Source organism: Peromyscus californicus, unplaced genomic scaffold, assembly GCF_007827085.1.
Source record: "Peromyscus californicus insignis strain IS unplaced genomic scaffold, ASM782708v3 Scaffold_8__1_contigs__length_139910024, whole genome shotgun sequence".
Classification (NCBI taxonomy): Eukaryota; Metazoa; Chordata; class Mammalia; order Rodentia; family Cricetidae; genus Peromyscus; species Peromyscus californicus.
In genome coordinates this window covers 127,725,073-127,742,728 of record NW_026294606.1, presented here as the reverse complement: position 1 = coordinate 127,742,728, position 17,656 = coordinate 127,725,073, and the positions used below count along the sequence as shown (strand labels likewise).

General features: G+C 52.1%; 1 protein-coding gene across 12 annotated transcripts in view; it reads left to right on the top strand.

The window, feature by feature from the left end:
• Positions 1-17,656, top strand: part of Cacna1a (calcium voltage-gated channel subunit alpha1 A) — a 230,576-nt gene that overhangs the window by 84,665 nt on the left and 128,255 nt on the right. For all 12 annotated transcript variants that reach the window (XM_052726797.1, XM_052726793.1, XM_052726790.1 and 9 more), the window contains exons 4-6: positions 7,057-7,148; positions 11,284-11,436; positions 15,868-16,061. In XM_052726797.1, coding sequence (XP_052582757.1) covers positions 7,057-7,148; positions 11,284-11,436; positions 15,868-16,061 — 439 coding nt within the window. The remainder of the gene's footprint in view (positions 1-7,056; positions 7,149-11,283; positions 11,437-15,867; positions 16,062-17,656) is intronic.

Sequence of the window (17,656 nt, the reverse complement as noted above, 5' to 3'; positions counted from 1 at the left end):
ATGCTATGTGATGACACTTTAGATTCCATCCTCCCAATACTGCAAAAACTAATAACCTTAGAAATGTGGCTAGCGGCTAACATGCCACAGACCCATGGGTGAGTGAACTAGAGAAGTGTCCTCCTCAGACACAGGGTGAAGCCGTTTTGTGAGCCAAGCAGCCTGAGTAATTAAACTCTGAAGGTTTGAGAAAAAGGATCTCCAAGACAGTTTTCCAGAGAGAGAAGGGGCCAGGTGTCCCCATTCATCTGTTCTATGGCAACCTGCTCCCTGAGTGGGGACACATGAGAGAGAAGATTAGGCTGAAGGCTTAGAAACCCAGGGCCAAGGCCAGTTGGCGCTCCATGCTCTAGGGTGCCTTGGGTGCAGGCATGTTGGAGGAGCCCATGGGTCCTTCACATATCAGCAAGTGGATTTGTATAACCCAGGATCAGCCAGGCAACCAGATGAATGAGAAACAACCATGTTCCCAGGCTTCACCTTGGCAGGGCTGGGACTGTGAGTCTAAAAAGCAGGTGCCTCATAGGCTGGGGTAGGGAACCATAAAAGCTCTCATCAGCTCCACACAGCTTTCCACACTCACTGCCACTTCACCCATTTCTCACCTGATAGCCTCACTGCTCACTCCCAGCTCCAACCCCAAGACCTTGTCACATGCTCCTCACCTCACTCACAAGCGCCTGGTAATTACCGCCTCTGTTAAAACGTTCTGATAGGGCTGGGAACATGGCACACAAGCATGAGGTCTGGAATTCAGATCCCCAGAACTCATGCCAACGCCAGATGTGCCAGCTCCCGGTCTGACGAAGAGACCGTGCCTCGATGAATAAGGTGGAAGAGAGATGGACGATGATATCCACCTCTGACCTCCAACTGCATGCACACATGTGTACACCACACGCAGGGGGGGCGTGGAAGAAAAAGAAGTACATGCTTACATCCCACTTCCAACCGGGAGAGAATAGTGACGCTCCTTCCCACAGCTGCAACCAGATGGAGGCAGATTCCAAGAGAATCTAGCTGTAAATAACAGAACGAACAAGGTGAGGATGCGGCAGCACATCCCAGAAATCCTCCCACCTGTAAAGGAAATACTGCTACCATCTCCATTTCAGTCGAGAAACTGAGACCCAGAGAGCTGAGGTGAGGTGCCCAAAGCCACACAACTTGTGTTTAGAAGAATTTGGATTTGGACCCTTTTGAGACCCTCATTACAGGAAGTATGGAGGCCACTTGGTTGTGGGGTTGAGTCTGTGGCTCAGCCACAGAGGTACGGAGTCTTCCCAGCTTCCTGCTTTTTTGCTGTGGGGATTTTCTTAGTTGCCCTAGGCCAAGAGCTGTTCCAAGATGTCTCTCAGCCATCATGCATAGACATCAAGAAACCAGCCTCCAGCGGGAAGAGGAGAGGCTGTTTCCTGCCATTTGACTCTTCTCCAGGAGAAACCCTTTCCCAGAATTCTCCAGCAAGCTGACATGGGGTCTGTTACGCATGTAACTAGGTCACGTGACCAATACTCCCATAGCAAGGCATCCAGGGAAAGAATTCACTGCTGAGCGTTTTCTCAGGCTTTGCTGAGAGGCACGCTCTGTCACCGATGGAGGGTGGGAAGTGTCCGCTGAGTAGAGAGCATTTCATGTTGTCTGTGAGTCTTTGCTTCAAACAACTTAGCCTCCCGTCTCTTCTAGAGAAATCTGTTGCTTCCATAGGTGTGTGCCTTCACTTCTCCATCATCCATGTATTCGGCAAACAGTTATTGAGTGCCTAATGTATGCCAGGCATAACTCTAGGTGCTGATGGAAATCCCTGTCCTCCCAGGGTGGCCATGCTGGAGCACCACTGTCCAATGTAATTTTCTGTGCTCCTATGCCCACATGTGGCTGTGGGTGCTCCACGAGCAACTGCTTATAAGGGATTTTTTGTTATTGTTTAAGTCAACTTAAATGTATATTTAAACGCTGTGGGAAAGCCTTCTAATCCTAGCACTTGGAGGCACAAGGTCAGCCTGAGCTACATGGTGAGACTCTGTCTCTGTAAGTAATATGGTCTTCCGTAAGCGCACATTAAAATGAAGCTCTGTGTGGCAAGTGGCTACCTGTCAGCCCAGCTCCTGGAATCCAAGGGACCTGCCATTGGTGTCCTTCCAGGATGTATAAATACATGTACCCAGGACCCAGGAACTGGAGAGATGGCTCAGCAATTAAGAACGCTAGCTTCTCTTGCAGGGAACCCAATTTGATCCCTACCACCCATATTGAACAGCTCACAACTGCCTGTAACTCCAGCTCCTGGAGATCCAGTGCCCTCTTCTGGCCTCCACAGGCAACTACACTCATGTGCATACACACAAACACGATTAAAAGTAAAATAAATCTTAAATAACACAGGTACTGTTGTCTGGCCTGAGAACTGTCTCTTCTCACGTCAGTTAGATACCTGGCGTGGGGTGGCTGCCATATCCTGTGCCCTGTTGGTGCTGCTCTGTATAGCAGTGACCACCTTCTCAGAAGCCCTTGGCCTTCAAAGATGCCACTGTCCTCCGTGCAGACCTCTCCCCCACCTGTGTCTGCACACTCTTTGCATCTTGCCGGTTCCATGATCTTCCTGCAGCATCCTCCTGAGGGCTGTGATTGGCAGCCCTCACCACACCTGCTTCCTACTTCCTGTTACTCCTCCAGGTGTCCCTTTCCCACCGCACCCATCTGCTGAGGACACTCAGGAAGTAGTCTGTCACTCTGCCCTGTCACGCTGTACCACTCACCCACCAAATATTTAGGGAGCATAAGGTACTGCAGTCTCTGCCCGGGAAAAGGTGACTGTCCTCTCAGAGCTGGCACTGAGGAGGTGACGGACAAGAGACCCCCGGGAGTCACAATGTTCCTGATGCCTGAAAGGGAAGATGTTTGGGGGAGAGCACTCAGTGGGGGCAGCAAGGACCAAGCCAGGCAAGCTCCCGTGGCTATGGTAGATTTTCTTGCAAGTTTCATGGAAGCTACTGGAAATTTTTATTTGGTTAGTTGGTTAGTTGGTTTTGGTTTTTGGCTTGTTTTGTTTGTTTGTTTGTTTGTTTTTAAGGCAGGATCTCACTCTGTAGACCAACCTGGCCTGGAACTTAAAGAGATTCACCTGCCTCTGCCTCCTGAGTGTTGGGATTAAAGGTGTGGTCATGGTGCCTGGCACTACCAGAAGGCTTTTAACTCAGGCATGTCCGACTCGGCATGCCCACCCTCAGTCCTGATAGCCTGTGAACCTCCTCCTTCCTGGCTCTTCCCATCTCTGTGGGCACCAGCTCTTTGTCCCACACCAAACCTTGGAGTCCCCTCAGTCCCTTCCTTTCCCACACGTTTACTTCCTCCTTGGATGCTGGGGGGTGCAGGAGAGGTCACACCACTCCTCCTCTCCCCGAGCCTCTCCCCTCAGCTGTTCACTGTGGCCTCTATGGTGCTCCCTGAAAGCCTGGTGGCTAAGTTTCTGTTGAACAAACAGATGGGTGTCTTTTCTTCTCCACCGTGACCCCTTCCCCATCCAGATAGTCCCTTGAGAAGGTCAAGTTCTGCGGGGTGGGGCCCTGAGGTTGTCTACACCTGTGGTTCTGAGTTCGAGTTCCTTCTTGGTGTGACTCAGATCTTTGGACACTGATTTCTGGGAGTCTTGGCATCCTCCTCTGTAAAATGGGACGTGAGCAGCTGACGGCCTCAGATGCAGGCCGGATGCAGCGCATCCAGGCAGGCTCCCTGATGCACAGCGTTAATGGCAGCTATATATAACCCAAGGCCTCCTTTGTACTCCCACGGCCTCTGCCCTACTTCCAGTCCTCATTACGCCGCCGGCCGGCCGGTCTCACAGCCCCTTCCTAACTCAGGCTTCATCGCCACCAATCTGTCCTCTCAGGTGGCAAGCTTGTCTTCCCCTGCCAGCCCTAATCATGTCCCTCCTCTGCTCCACAACCTTCCCACTGTCCCCACAGACCCCAGGCCAAAGCCCCCCGGTTTCTCCCAATGACTGCCATCTTTCTGGGCACGTAGCAAGGGGACAAGAGCTCCAACATCTTGGGAACAGCTGAAGTGGCACCGGCCACGAGAGAAGTCAGTGTTTCTGCCGTTCTGAGGCCTGGGCCAGCCAAGGCCAAGGTCTCATGGTGCGCACATTCGGGGCGGCACTGAAGCCTAGGTCTGAGAGTTTATGACTGTGCCCTGGATTTGAGCTCCTTGGCTCTGTGCTCTCCCCTTGGGGTCTTCATATCCCTCTTTCCTGCCTTCTGCATCAGGAGCCAGAAAGGGACTTGAACCTGTGTCATGACCTTGGGTCAGTGTCATACCCAGCACTAGCCCTGCCCGTACCCAGCTCCAACACTAGACCCCCAGGCTCTGGCCTTGCCCTGCCTGTGCCCGGCTCTCATACCCAGTCCCCTCACCCCCCAGGCTCTGGCCTTGCCCTGCCTGTGCCCGGCTCTCATACCCAGTCCCCTCACCCCCCAGGCTCTGGCCTTGCCCTGCCTGTGCCCGGCTCTCATACCCAGTCCCCCCACCCCCAGGTTCTGACCTTGCTCCATCCTACTATTTGTTTGTTTGTTTTAGTCTAAGGGTAGCCTTGAACTTTTGTGTCTTTGAAGACTAAAGAAGTTTGGGGAGGCTGGAGCAGAATCAGCAAGAAGACGGGGAGTGGGTGAGGGTGGGGGATGGGCCAATGTTTCAGGGCTTTGGGGATCATGAGGAGGGCTTCAGCCTTTGCTGAGGAAGGTGGGAACCGACAAGGGACATGATGGGGTTCTATGGCAGTACAATCCCAACTGCTACGGTGGTTTGTGCTTGTGGTCTCAGCACCTGGGAGACTGAAGCAGAAAGATGACAGGTTTAAAGCCAGCTCGGGGTACAGAGTGGGAATCTGTCTCAAAGAGCCAAGAGCTGGAGATGGGTCTCAATGGCAGGGCGCTTGCTCTGCACAGCTGAGGCCCTGGCTCTGTCCTCACTACTACAAATGATAATAAGTAATAATAATTTAGGGCCGGGGATTGTAGCTCAGAGTGTTTGTCGCTGGGAATGGTGGTTCACACCAGTTATCCCAGCACTCAGGAAGTCAAGGCAGGAGAATTGCCCCCACTTCCAGAACCAACATGGGCTACAAAGTAAGAACTTGTCTGAAAACAAACTCTGTGTGTAGTGGTGCATGCCCTTAACTTCAGTGTGTCTAATGAAGCAGCAGGGAAGAGATCGTGTCTCAAACAAGGGCAGAGGCAAGGATCCGTGTCTGAAGTTGTCCACTGACCTCCACAAGTGGCCTGTGGCACATGTGTGCCCATACACACAATCCACAGGAGGGCTTGTGCAGGTTTGACATGAGCACCACAGCATTTCATCGAAGGAATGTGGATCCTGGGTTTCAGCATGGGGCTGGGTCGTCCTGGAAGCATCCGCTATGGATGACAGAGAACGATCGAACTTTGCATAGAAGAAGATAATTATATTGTGGAATTCATGTCACCTGTTTGTTTTTATTTGTTTAATATGGAAAAGGTAAAATTTCCTCTGCAGCTCTAGATTTCTCCTGGGCAGTGCTGGTCTGTCCTCTCCTCCCTCCACTTGGGATGAAAGTCAGGGTCTTGTGGATGTTAGACAAGCGCTCTGCCCCTGAGCCACACCCCTGCCCCTCACAGGGGATCCTAGGCAGGTCTCTACCCCAGAGCCACACCCCTGCCCCTCACTGGGGATCCTAGGCAGGTCTCTACCCTGAGCCACACCCCTGCCCCTCATTGGGGATCCTAGGCAGGTCTCTACCCTGAGCCACACCCCTGCCCCTCACAGGGGATCCTAGGCAGGTCTCTACCCCAGAGCCACACCCCTGCCCCTCACAGGGGATCCTAGGCAGGTCTCTACCCCAGAGCCACACCCCTGCCCCTCACTGGGGATCCTAGGCAGGTCTCTACCCTGAGCCACACCCCAGCCCAACCTAGATAAGAACACTGAGCGGGTCCCCTCCCCCAGTGGTAAAGAGCAGTCCCCTGTACTGATGTAAATGCCATCGCTTCCCCTCTGACACTATCCCCAGTGCTCCTTTCTCTCCGAGTTTCTCTCCTCAATCCACAGCACTCTGACATTTGATGTGTTTACTGGGTTCTCTCAGCTTCCTCCACACACAGAGACCCGTGACTCCTTTGCACACACTGAGCAACAGCTTCTGTCTGCACAGAAAGAGCAAAGTGAGGCTCAGAAATAGAATGGTGCCTGTCAGAGGAAATCTGAAGAAGTCCAGAACTGCACAGTCATAATCCCAGCAGTCAGGAGTCTGTGACGTCAGAAGAGCACAGCCCGGGCCAGCCTGAGCTCTGTGATAACACACTGTCTTCAAAAAGTGTGTGGGGGTGTGGGTGGGGTGTGTGTGGGTGTGTGTGGGTGTGGCATGTCGGCTCGAGCTTGCAATTCCACACCTGGAAGGCAGACGATAGGATTCCTGTCAGTTCAGGGACAGCCTGGGCTACATAATAAGCATACTACCTTTTGACACTCTGTCTTAAATATATGTATATTTGCTGTGTGTGGTGGCACGCCTTTACTCCTGGCACTTGGGAGGCAGAAGCAGGAGGATCTCTGTGAGTGTGAGGTCAGCCTGGTCTATACAGTTAGTTCCAGGCCTGCCAAGGCTATACAGTGTGACACTGTCTCAAAAATTGTGTGTGTGTGTGCGCGCACGCGCGCGCACGCGTGCATGCGTGCGTGCATGCATGCAGACATGTGTTTATCATACATAAAACAAGCATGTCGTGGAGAAAGAGAAAAGTGAACAGGGTGTCACTCGCTCTCCTGTATGCTCCAGCTGACCCATGAGCATCTTGGGATTAGAGGTGTGCACCCTCCCCACGGGTACACACACATATACATCACACACAGAAAGAAAATGGGTACCAGTCATCTCTCACTCCATAAGACAAGAACCATGACTGCCACTTGGCAGGTGATGGGACTGACCTGATGGTGTCCGGTCACCAGGGGGAACCTGCTGGTGCCACGCGCCTGCCCATCCACCTACCCTGCCCCACATCTCACCGTCGCTTTCTCCTGCAGCATCTTGGCCACTGTCGGGACGGAGTTTGACCTACGGACACTGAGGGCGGTTCGTGTGCTGCGGCCACTCAAGCTGGTGTCTGGAATCCCAAGTGCGTGAGTCTCCATCCTTCTAGAAGGCTCTGCTTGGGGCCCCGTTCCCAGGAATCAGGTCTAGGTGGTCTCTGGAAGCAAACCAGAGGCCTCACCCCTTTATTGAGCGCCTACAGTCTACCGGAGTCATGTTCTGCACACAGTTCCCTCAGCACCCACAACCTGTTGTATAAACTATGCCAATGTCTCTGTTTTATGGGGAGGCACGTAGGCTCAGGTGCCTGAATAGTTGGATTAGGGTCACATGACAAAGAAGGGCTGAGTTAGAGTTAGCAAGTGGAACTCGGTGCCTGGGTGGTGAGCCTGTGGTGGCGACCATTGGCGCTTACTGCCTGTGAGCAGAGCACTGCAGGAAGAGCCACCGTGCTCTCATTTCTCCACTGCACTCAGTTGGTGGATACCCATTGCACAGGTGAGAAGGGCAAGGCACAGAGGAGTCCTTGACAGGTGGGTGGAATGAGCACAGGGTCTGTGCACGTTCTCCTGCTCTCTTGTTCTTCAGGGATGCCTGGGCTTCACACACCACGGAGAGGGCTCAGGATTCAGCCCCAAGCCAAAGGCTGTTTCTACCCCACAGTCTCCCCAATAGAAAGCAGAAAGCAGTTACTCTGTGTGGCCGGGAGGTGGTTCAGATGGAAGAATGTTCACCACGCAAGCGCGAGGACCTGAGATTGGTCACAAGCACTCTTGTGGGAAAGCCGGGTGTCGGGTGCATCTCTGTCATTCTGGGACTGTGGAGGCACAGGCTCCCCGGAGCGCTTGGCCAGTGGGTCTGGCTGAATGGACGAGTGCCAGATTTAGTGAGATTTGAGGCAGACACTTGGCATTGGCCCCTAACCTCCACATACGTGCATGTGCACACACACACACACACACACACACAGATGAATAAACAAGTAAGGACTCCACTCTGCCTGGGAATTCTACTTGTCCAGTTTTTTGAACTCTTCGTCTCCAGAACAGCCGCAGTGTTAGGTTCTGTTATCATCATTGTGTTCAGTGTGTCGGCCTCACTGATCAGAGTCACTCCCACCCAGACTGAAAGAGGTTTCTCTGGTGGGGCTGGTGTCTCTCAGTAGTAGAGTACTTGCCTAGCCATCATGGTTTCTGGCTTCTCCCTCAGCACCATAAGAAAACTTAAAATGAAAATAGAAAGAAAGGTTTCTCAGCTGACCACCAGCACGTTCCTCTTACAGGAAAAGGGGCCCATGGCCAGCTCTGGGTGCCCAGCCGGTCCTGTGTCCCATTAGATTAAGAGTGGAAGACTAGCTAGTACTCACAGGAGGCCCTGGTGAGGAGGGTGACCGACCGGGGATTTGCTGGTGTTAGCTTTCTGTTACTGTCACAAAATGCCCGAGATGAAGGGAGGGAACAAGAAGTAAAGGCAGCTGCCGGCCTGAGCGCCGTTCCTGGGACCCACGTGGTGGAAGAACTGCCACTCCCGAGAGTCATCCTGTGCCGGCAGGTGTTCACTGTGGCACGTGCGCTTACATAGGTAGGGAGGGAGGGAGGGAGGGAGATAGATAGATGTGAAAAGGGAAGGCTGCAGAGATGGCTCAGTGGTTAAGAGCACTGGCTGCTCTTCAAGAGGACCTGGGTTCAGTTCCCAGCACCCACATGACAGCTCACAACTGTCTGTAACTCCAACACCCTCTCCTGTCCTCCACAGACACTGCCCCGATACACTCACACACACACGCAGGCAAAATAGCCATATACATAAAATAAAAGCAAAGGAAAAGCTGAAAATCAAAGAGGAACGGTTTGTTTTTGCTCCGTCTGGGAGGTTCAAATCCTCAGTCATGCCCCCTTGCTTTGGGCCTGTGGCCCCAGAAGCACATCTTGGTGAGAACTCATAGGCAGTGGCTTACCACATGGTCGCCAGAACGCAGAAAATCGAAAGCCTTACACACAGTGACAGCATCCTTCCACAAAGCCCCACCCTTTAAATCTCTACACCCCAATTACTCCACAGGCTGGGAACCAGGACTTTAGCCAGTGGTCTTTGGGTGGACTTATCCAAACATCGCACCAGCCCTGGGCTCTCTGAGAGTGTGCAGTAGTCAGCCCTCTGTAACTATAACGGAACACCCACAATAATCAACTTAGAAAGGTTTGCTCACCTCAGGACTGGTTTCAGCCAGTGCTCTATCTGCCCTGTTATGTTAGGCCTGTGGTGAGGCCACACAGCATGTTGGGAGCACAAGGCAGAGCAAAACCTCTCACCTTGTGAGTTGGGGCAGCTGCTCTTGCAGAGGCCTTGAGTTCAGTTCCCGGTACCCATGTCTGGCAGCTCACAACCTCCTGTACTCCAGCTCCAGAAGTCCTCTTCTGGCCTCTGATGGCACTGCACTCACCTGAACAAATTCATACACAAATGCAAACAGACAAATATAAGAATAAATCTTTAGGAACTGGAGAGACGGCTCAGTAGTTAAGAGCACTGGCTGCTCTTCCAGATGGTGGTGCTTCAATTCCCAGCACCCCATAGAGGCTCACAGTTGTCTTTAACTCCATTCCCAGAGTATTCAGTACCTTCTCCTGCCTCTGTGGGCACCAGGCACACAGATGGGGCACCAACACACTTACAAACCACTTAGACACATACAATAACAACAAATCATTTAAAAAATTAGAAAATAGCCGGGCGGTGGTGGCGCACACCTTTAACCCCAGCACTCGGGAGGCAGAGCCAGGCGGATCTCTGTGAGTTCAAGGCCAGCCTGGGCTACCAAGTGAGTTCCAGGAAAAGGCGCAAAGCTACACAGAGAAACCCTGTCTCGAAAAACCAAAAAAAAAGAAAAAGAAAGAAAAAGAAAATTTAGAAAATAAAAGCACATACCTGTGAAGAACACAAGGAAAGGGCCCTCACTCAGTCTGCCCTGTGCAGGCTAGCCTGCTCTACAAAGCAAGCTCCAGGACAGCCAAGGCTACAGAGAGAAACCCTGTCTCAAAACAAGCCAACAGTTATCTCAAGATTATTGATACAGGAGGATATGTATAGACTATTCAGATGGCATCCACTTTATAGAGCAGACTTGGTCCATGGGAGCCTCCTGGCTACGGGAGGTCTGTACAGCACAGAGACTGTGGTCAGAATTTGACCTGCTTCACAAGGAAGTTACAGTCTCATTCGGCTTCCTTCTAGAAAAGGAAAAGGGAAGAAATTGTTCTAACATTTCTTGAATTCTAGAATTGTGGTGGGCTGGGTTGCTCAAAGGGTAACACGCTTCTCTGACCAGCCTGATGACCTGAGTTCAATCCCCAAGACCCACAGAAAAGTTGAGAACTGACTCAGCAAAGATGTCCTCTGACCTCCACAAATAATTACCATAATTAATTTAATTTTTAAAAGTTTTAAAATCATGGGACTTTTCACACAGGATGAAAATTTAAGCATTTTCAGTTTAACCCTTTCCTGTCTCTCAAAAAATACCTAAAGCCACGTCCAGTGAGGGGAAGACACTGAGGTGACTTTGTGAGGACAAGGCCTTGCCCAAGCCCTGATCTGATACTCTCCACATCCAAATCTCCCACGCCGGTGACATCTCGCTGGCCACTCCCCCGGGAGCCACCCGCCCCTGTTCAGTGTCTTCCTTCTCTGTGGAGTTACTCTACTATGGATAGTGGAGAACTGCAGGCCAGTGTCGGCAGACTCGGGTGAACCCTGGCTTTGCTGTCCCTTGAGCCCACAGAGAAATCAGACCCCCTGAGCCTCCATTCCCAGTCTGTAAAATGGAGGTGATTTTTAGCGTGGCTACAAGCTGAGGGGATAATGGGGAATCTGGTCCTCGGAGCTGGGAGTTGAGGTGCTGGCTGCAGGCCCTGCAGGGCTGCTGGTAACGGAAGGGAGGCTGGAAAGGGAAAGGTGACCCCTTTGACTTGGGGCAGTTTAGGGAAACAGCACCCCCTTGTGGAGGGAAGCTACTGAGCGTCCCAGAAAATGGCTTACAAAGCCCTGGCTGACTGCCCTTGGGCCCTGAAACTCCTCAAAGAGCATAGCCTAGATCATAAACACTGAAGCCTTTCTGGGGGAGGGGAAGTGACCGCCTTCCTCTTCATCATCCCCACTCTGGGATCTATGGGAGGCACTTGGCAGGGTGCTTGCTCACTGGTCGGTCTCTGTCTCCCCAGGTTTACAAGTCGTCCTGAAGTCAATCATGAAGGCGATGATCCCTCTGCTGCAGATCGGCCTACTCCTGTTTTTTGCAATCCTTATTTTTGCAATCATAGGGTTAGAATTTTATATGGGAAAATTTCATACCACCTGCTTTGAAGAGGGGACAGGTAGGTCCATACTGTGGGATGTGAGGTCTTTCTCAGGGGACAAAGCTCCAGAAAAGATAGGCAGGGGCACTGGTCCCCCCCTCCAGCCCTGGAAGCTGGGACTCCACAGCAATGGGCCTGTTTGCAGTCCACCAGAGAGAAGGCTGTGTGCCTGACTGGAGGCCCAGGTCTTGTCAAACATGCATGAATCCCTGTATACATCCCCAGCATGACTAAACTGCCTGCAGGAAAGACAGAGGCCACAGTCGCTTCTGATGCCTCGATCGATTGTGGCTACAGTGTTGCTTTTGAGGGCCCCTAGAAGGCAGCCCAGAGGACAAGTAGTTTGCTTGGATGTGATCCCTGAGGCACCCCTGGGAGACAGGGAGAGATAGGCTGGGGGTGTGCTCTTGAGCGGTTTTTCCTGTGAGCACAGAGCAATGCTGTAGTTTCTGGACAGCAGAGAGTATACCCCCACCAAAGAGATGGAGGCAGGGCTGGATAACAGAGTATGAACAAGGGAGGGTCCTGCCCTGCTCCTTCAGAACCCAGCACCTGACAGGTGGTGTCCCAGGCAATGGGAACCCTGCCTCTGACAGGATCCTGTTTCATCCAGTCAGAACCCAGCACCCAGCAGATGCTGCCTGCCTACCCAATGCCCCATCATGCTTTAGCTAACCCCTGGGAGGCTGAGTCCAGAGGGAGCTGTGATTTGGGTCCCACAGAGGTCAGCATGGAGGTGTACCTGGGGCTCAGGTCCGACCAGCAATATGGAAGACACATCCTGAATTCACATTTGGAGGTAGAGGCCCCACCAGATGCATTTCCAGTTCAATCCTAGACTCCCCAAACTCGAGCTGCCTAATGCCCCAGAACCAAGAAGACTCAAATAAGAGGGGGTGCCTGTGTTTCGTACTTGGACCACCTACTCCAGAGCAGGTAGTCTGGGTTTCCATAGCCAGAGGAAGAATGAGCCCCTGGGCAGAGAGGTGTGGGGCCTTATTGGGAAAGGCAGCCAGAGAAAAGCAGAATTGTGCAGAACTGACCTGGTACCAACCACACCCACTAACCCCAAGCAGATCCACAGAGGATGGTGTCCTGGTTGGGTCCCAGCTGGGAACGCTGTTCTGGAAGGCTGAGGCTTCATTTCTTCTTTCTCCTGCTTCTTCTCTCCTGGGCCTGTGACGCCTGCTCAATACGGAATGGCCTAATTATTTCTTTCTCCAATGAAGAAGGTGTTAATTGAAGCAGATTTATTTCTGCACCTGGCCTCACCCGGGCGGAAGACAGAGAGTGTGTCTATCAGCCCCAAACAGAAGAACCCAAACTTAAGACCTAGGGGCTCAGGCTGTGTGAAGTGTCCAGGGTGTTTTGTTTTTGTTTTGTTTCCCCAACCAGGGCTGGCTGGGGTCCCAGTGGGGTTGTGGGGGGACAAATGTGGGTGGGGCCATGGAGGACAGCAGCCCGGATTCGGGAGGCAGTCCAGAGAGCCCCCAATTAAGACTGGAAGATGTGTGAGTAAGAGACAGAGATACACAGACGCCCCGGCAGCAGGCTAATTTTAAAATGTATTTATAGCTGAATTTCTCCGACTCCGGATGGCTGTGTTTCTCGAATCAACCCTTGGAGTGCTTGGCGTCGACGGCTGGGGTTGAGGGGGCTGGGGTCGAGCACACCTCTGGATGATGTTGCTAAAGATAGGCGGTCCCCAGCCACAGGCTCGGGGAGCCCACTTCCTGTCACCCACTGCCATCCCACACATTCACAGACTCCAAGACAAAGTGGAATGCTTCCTGTTTTCTAAGTTTCCAGAATCCTGGACGAGCTAGACCCTGGCTCACACACGTTCCTAGGCAAGGAGGCTGATGTGCTGTTATCTCCATGCTTCCCACTCACAGGAAAATTGAGGGGGTGCCTGTCGGAGGCCTGAGGAGGTGGGGACACCAGAATTAACCAGGTGAACACAGAGGGGTTTGCGTGAACCAGATTTGGACTGAAAGTGGGGCAGAGAAGGTTCGAGAGACACAAGTGATCTTCCTAGGGCCTTCTGTGGAACCCCGAGCCTTAAGCTTTAATGGTTTCGCTTTCCTGTCCACACTCACTGTGTATAAGTCTAGTGTGGTCAGCCTAGCTATCTCCACTAGAAGCAAGGCCTTTTTGTTGCCTTTGTTTATTTTATACTTTTTCTTTTTTTTAGTTTTGTTTTTTGGTTGGTTTAGTCTTCGTCTTGTTTTAAGACAGTCTCACTGTATAGCCCAGGCTAGCCCGAAACCAGTCATCTTCTAACCTCCCGGGTGCTGGGGTGACAGGTGTGAGCCACTCACTACCCCTGGCACATTCCCTGCTGCTGACAGGATGACTCTGTCTAGTGGGGGTCACGTATGGTCCCCTTCCCCGCGGGGCAGTTGGCGTGTGTGCAGTCCCGTCAGCTGCACACAGGAAACGGATGTCTGTTGAGTGGAAACTCACGTTTTTATACACTTGGCTCTTAGTTTTCTTTTCAAGCCTGTCATCTTTGTTTTTGAGCCTTCTCAAACCAGCCATCATACCCTCAGGAGGTCGAGGCAGGAGGATTCCCGAGATTTAGAGCTACACAGTGAATCTGTGGCCAGGCTGACCAAGTGTTCAGTGCCTGCTCTCCCCGTTCTCGTCAGTACCAAAGGATTTGGATGTGACACCTGTTCAGCCTGTTCCTCTGCTGCAGGCTGTGTTGGGTCTGGTGTTAAGGAGCATGCCCCGGCACTCCTGACATGTCACAATGTATCTCCTGGTATTGGGGAAGAAAGCTCCATTCTGTTCCTACCCTCAGGTAAGAGTAGGAACCATGTGTCCCTGTCCCTCACCCCAGGGCACTATGCATGTCGTGAAGAAAAATGGTCTGCGAGGTTCTAGAACACCCAGAGGACACACATTCCATGGTGCCCTGATCTGACCGTGGACCACAGGACACTTCCCAGGAGTTAAAGACTGGAAAGATGCAGCCTGGAATGCTGGCTCACACGGCTGGCAGTCGAGCCCAGAAAGAATTTGGAAACCAAGAGGCATACTTCTTGTTTGTGAGAGGGCCTATCTGATGTTGGGGATTTGCCTTCAAAATACGTTAGCGAGTAGTCTGAGTGTTGGAGGGGAGGGGCAGACATGAGCAAGGCTGGCCCAGAGTCCCTCGGTGTTACAATCAGTCATAAGTACACGGGAAACCACCTCTCTCTTTCTTCCCCTCTCCCTCAAGTCTGTTTTTCCGGAGAAATATGTATTGGTTACCCATGGGTCAAAGGAGAAACAGTAATGGAAATTGGGGACTGTCTTAGTTAGGGTTTCAATTGCTGTGAAGAGACACTATGACCATGGCAACTCTTATAAAAGAAAACGTTTAATTAAGGCTGGCTTACAGGTTCAGAGTCCATTGTCATCATGGCAGGAAGCATGGTGACATGCAGGCAGACATGGTGTTGAAAAGGAGCCAAGAGTTCTACATCTGGATCCACAGGCAGCAGGAAGAGAGTGGGTCCAGGATGCAGGATGTGGGTCCAGGGGTGTAGGATGTTGTTCCAGGATGCAGATGTCTTTCCGTGATGAAGGTTGGCTGTCCAGGATGCAGGATGTGGGCCCAGGATGCAGGATGTGGGCCCAGGATGCAGGATGTGGGCCCAGGATGCAGGATGTGGGTCCAGGATGCAGGATGTGGGTCCAGGGAAGCAGGTTGATGGTCCAGGTATGCAGGATGTGGGTCCATGATGCAAGATGTGGCTCTAGAATGCATGATGGGGAACCAGGATGGAAGATTTGGTCCAGGATGCAGGATAGGGTCCAGATGCAGGTAATGGGGTCAGGGATGCAGCATGTGGGTCCAGGATGCAAAAGGTGGGTCTCCATAACCTGGGCCTGGCTTGAGCTTCTAACATCTCAAAGCCCACCAATGACACACTTCCTCCAGCAAGGCCATGCCCCCAATAGTGCCACTCCTGGGGACCAAGCATTTGAACATGAGTCTGTGAGGACCATTCCTGTTAACACCACCACAGGGAATATTTTCACAATAATAAATAATAACATAACAGTGTTTCTGAGATGCAGTCAGAACTGCACTTAAAGGACAATCTGTAGCCTTAAAGAAAAGGGCTCAGCTTCAACAGGTTAAGAAAAGAACAGGGGCCCAGAGGTGGTGCACACCTCCAGCACTCGGGAGGCAGAGGCAGGCTGATCTCTGAGTTCAAGCCCATCCTGGTCTATAGAGCAAGTTCCAGGACAGCCAGGACTATACAAAGAAACCCTGTCTCAAAAACAAACAACAACAAAAAGAAAACAGAATTAAACTGGTGGAAAGCTGGAAAAAACAAGTAAGAATCTGGACAGGAATTAAGAGATCTAAAACCAGACACTCATATTTCATCCCAATAACCACTGTCGGGTTTTCCTGCCTCTCCCTCTTACTCTCCACTTTCTCCTTTCTAGACGACATCCAGGGTGAGTCGCCAGCTCCGTGTGGGACAGAGGAACCCGCCCGCACCTGCCCCAACGGGACCAAATGTCAGCCGTACTGGGAAGGGCCGAACAACGGCATCACTCAGTTCGACAACATCCTGTTCGCTGTGCTCACTGTTTTCCAGTGTATCACCATGGAAGGCTGGACTGATCTCCTCTACAATGTGAGTGCTGGAGCACACAGGGTGACGTGGGAGGGGAGTCCTGAGCTGGGTCGCCTTTGGAAAGTCCAGGGCAGAAGCTCACCAGCCTCAGGGCAAGCCCTGAGCTGTAGAAGTCCAGATAGTCCATAGACAGAACTTCCTAATGGTGCCTCGGCCGGGTGCTAAATATGCTTTCAATGTGCAATCCTGAACTTAGCATGTGTAAAAGAGTGGGACTTTCCAGCCTGGACAATGCCATCCAGCCCTGGGCATGCCCTTCCCATGACATATGGAGTGTATGGGAGCCAGGGGTGACTGTGAGGATGTTGGTGTCCATGCTAAATTACCTGGTATCCCAAGTTCTTTGTCTAAGCTCAAATCCATGCATTTCCGTGAGATCCTTCCCTGTGTGTGAAAGTGTCCCCTTTCCCCAGAAGGCAGCTACCAGCACAAATGCGGCTGGAGCCTGGGCACACACATTGGACTCCACACATCTACACAAGCCACTGGCAAAACAGAACTGTGAACAGCAGGGGCTGAGGTGCAGGGCATGGTCACAGACCATGGCTGGCTCACCCCTTCTACCGTACAGGATAGACACCAGGTTCTAGAAGCCAGAGTATATTGGATTTAGTCGCTTTGGAACACTTGGAAAGTGGCCACTCCACAGCCAGATCTGAAAAGGCACCTGTCCTGCCCTGCTTTCCTTCTGCTTAGTCACTGTCCCTCACCGTGAGCGCTCCTGTGCCTTGGCACATCTCCCCACTGCTCACTGACACCCGTGCGGTCGTCACCCCTCAGCATCCGTGGGCCGTCGGTTGCAGAGCTCCTCTGAGACCATGGTCCAGGCTGCTCCCAGTCCCTGTGTGAAATGGGGCGGAAGCTGAACACCTCCCCATTCTCTAAATCATGGTGTGCCAGCCTTTGCTACATTGGTGCTTCAGATGTGGTTTAAGCTGTGTAGCTCAGGAGCGTGGGCGAGGTGTGCTGAGTATGCTCAGGGCAGACGTGTGTTGATTCCTGACCACAGACATGGAGGACTGACTGCAGGAGAAGAGCCAGATCTATCTCCTGGGCTGGGGAGATGGTTTGGTAGAGAAAGAACTTGTCTCACAAGTGTGAATTCTCACGTGGATGCCGAATGTGTGTGGTGGCCTCCCGAGAACTGTGGTGCTCTGGAGGCAGAGATGCAATCCCTGGGCCAGCCGGCCAGCTAGACTAACCAGGTTCAAGTGAGAGACCCTGTTCAATATTAAAATGTACTCAGTGTCAAGCTACAGCCTCTGCATGCACACACAGGCATGAGGTGTGCATACACACATTGCACACACAGGCACGAGACATGTGCATACACACATTGCACACACAGGCACGAGACATGTGCATACACACATTGCACACACAGGCACGAGACATGTGCATACACACATTGCACACACAGGCACGAGACATGTGCATACACACATTGCACACACAGGCACGAGACATGTGCATACACACATTGCACACACAGGCACGAGACATGTGCATACACACATTGCACACACAGGCACGAGACATGTGCATATACACATTGCACACACACTGCACACATCTTTAAAAATCTGAATTGTCCA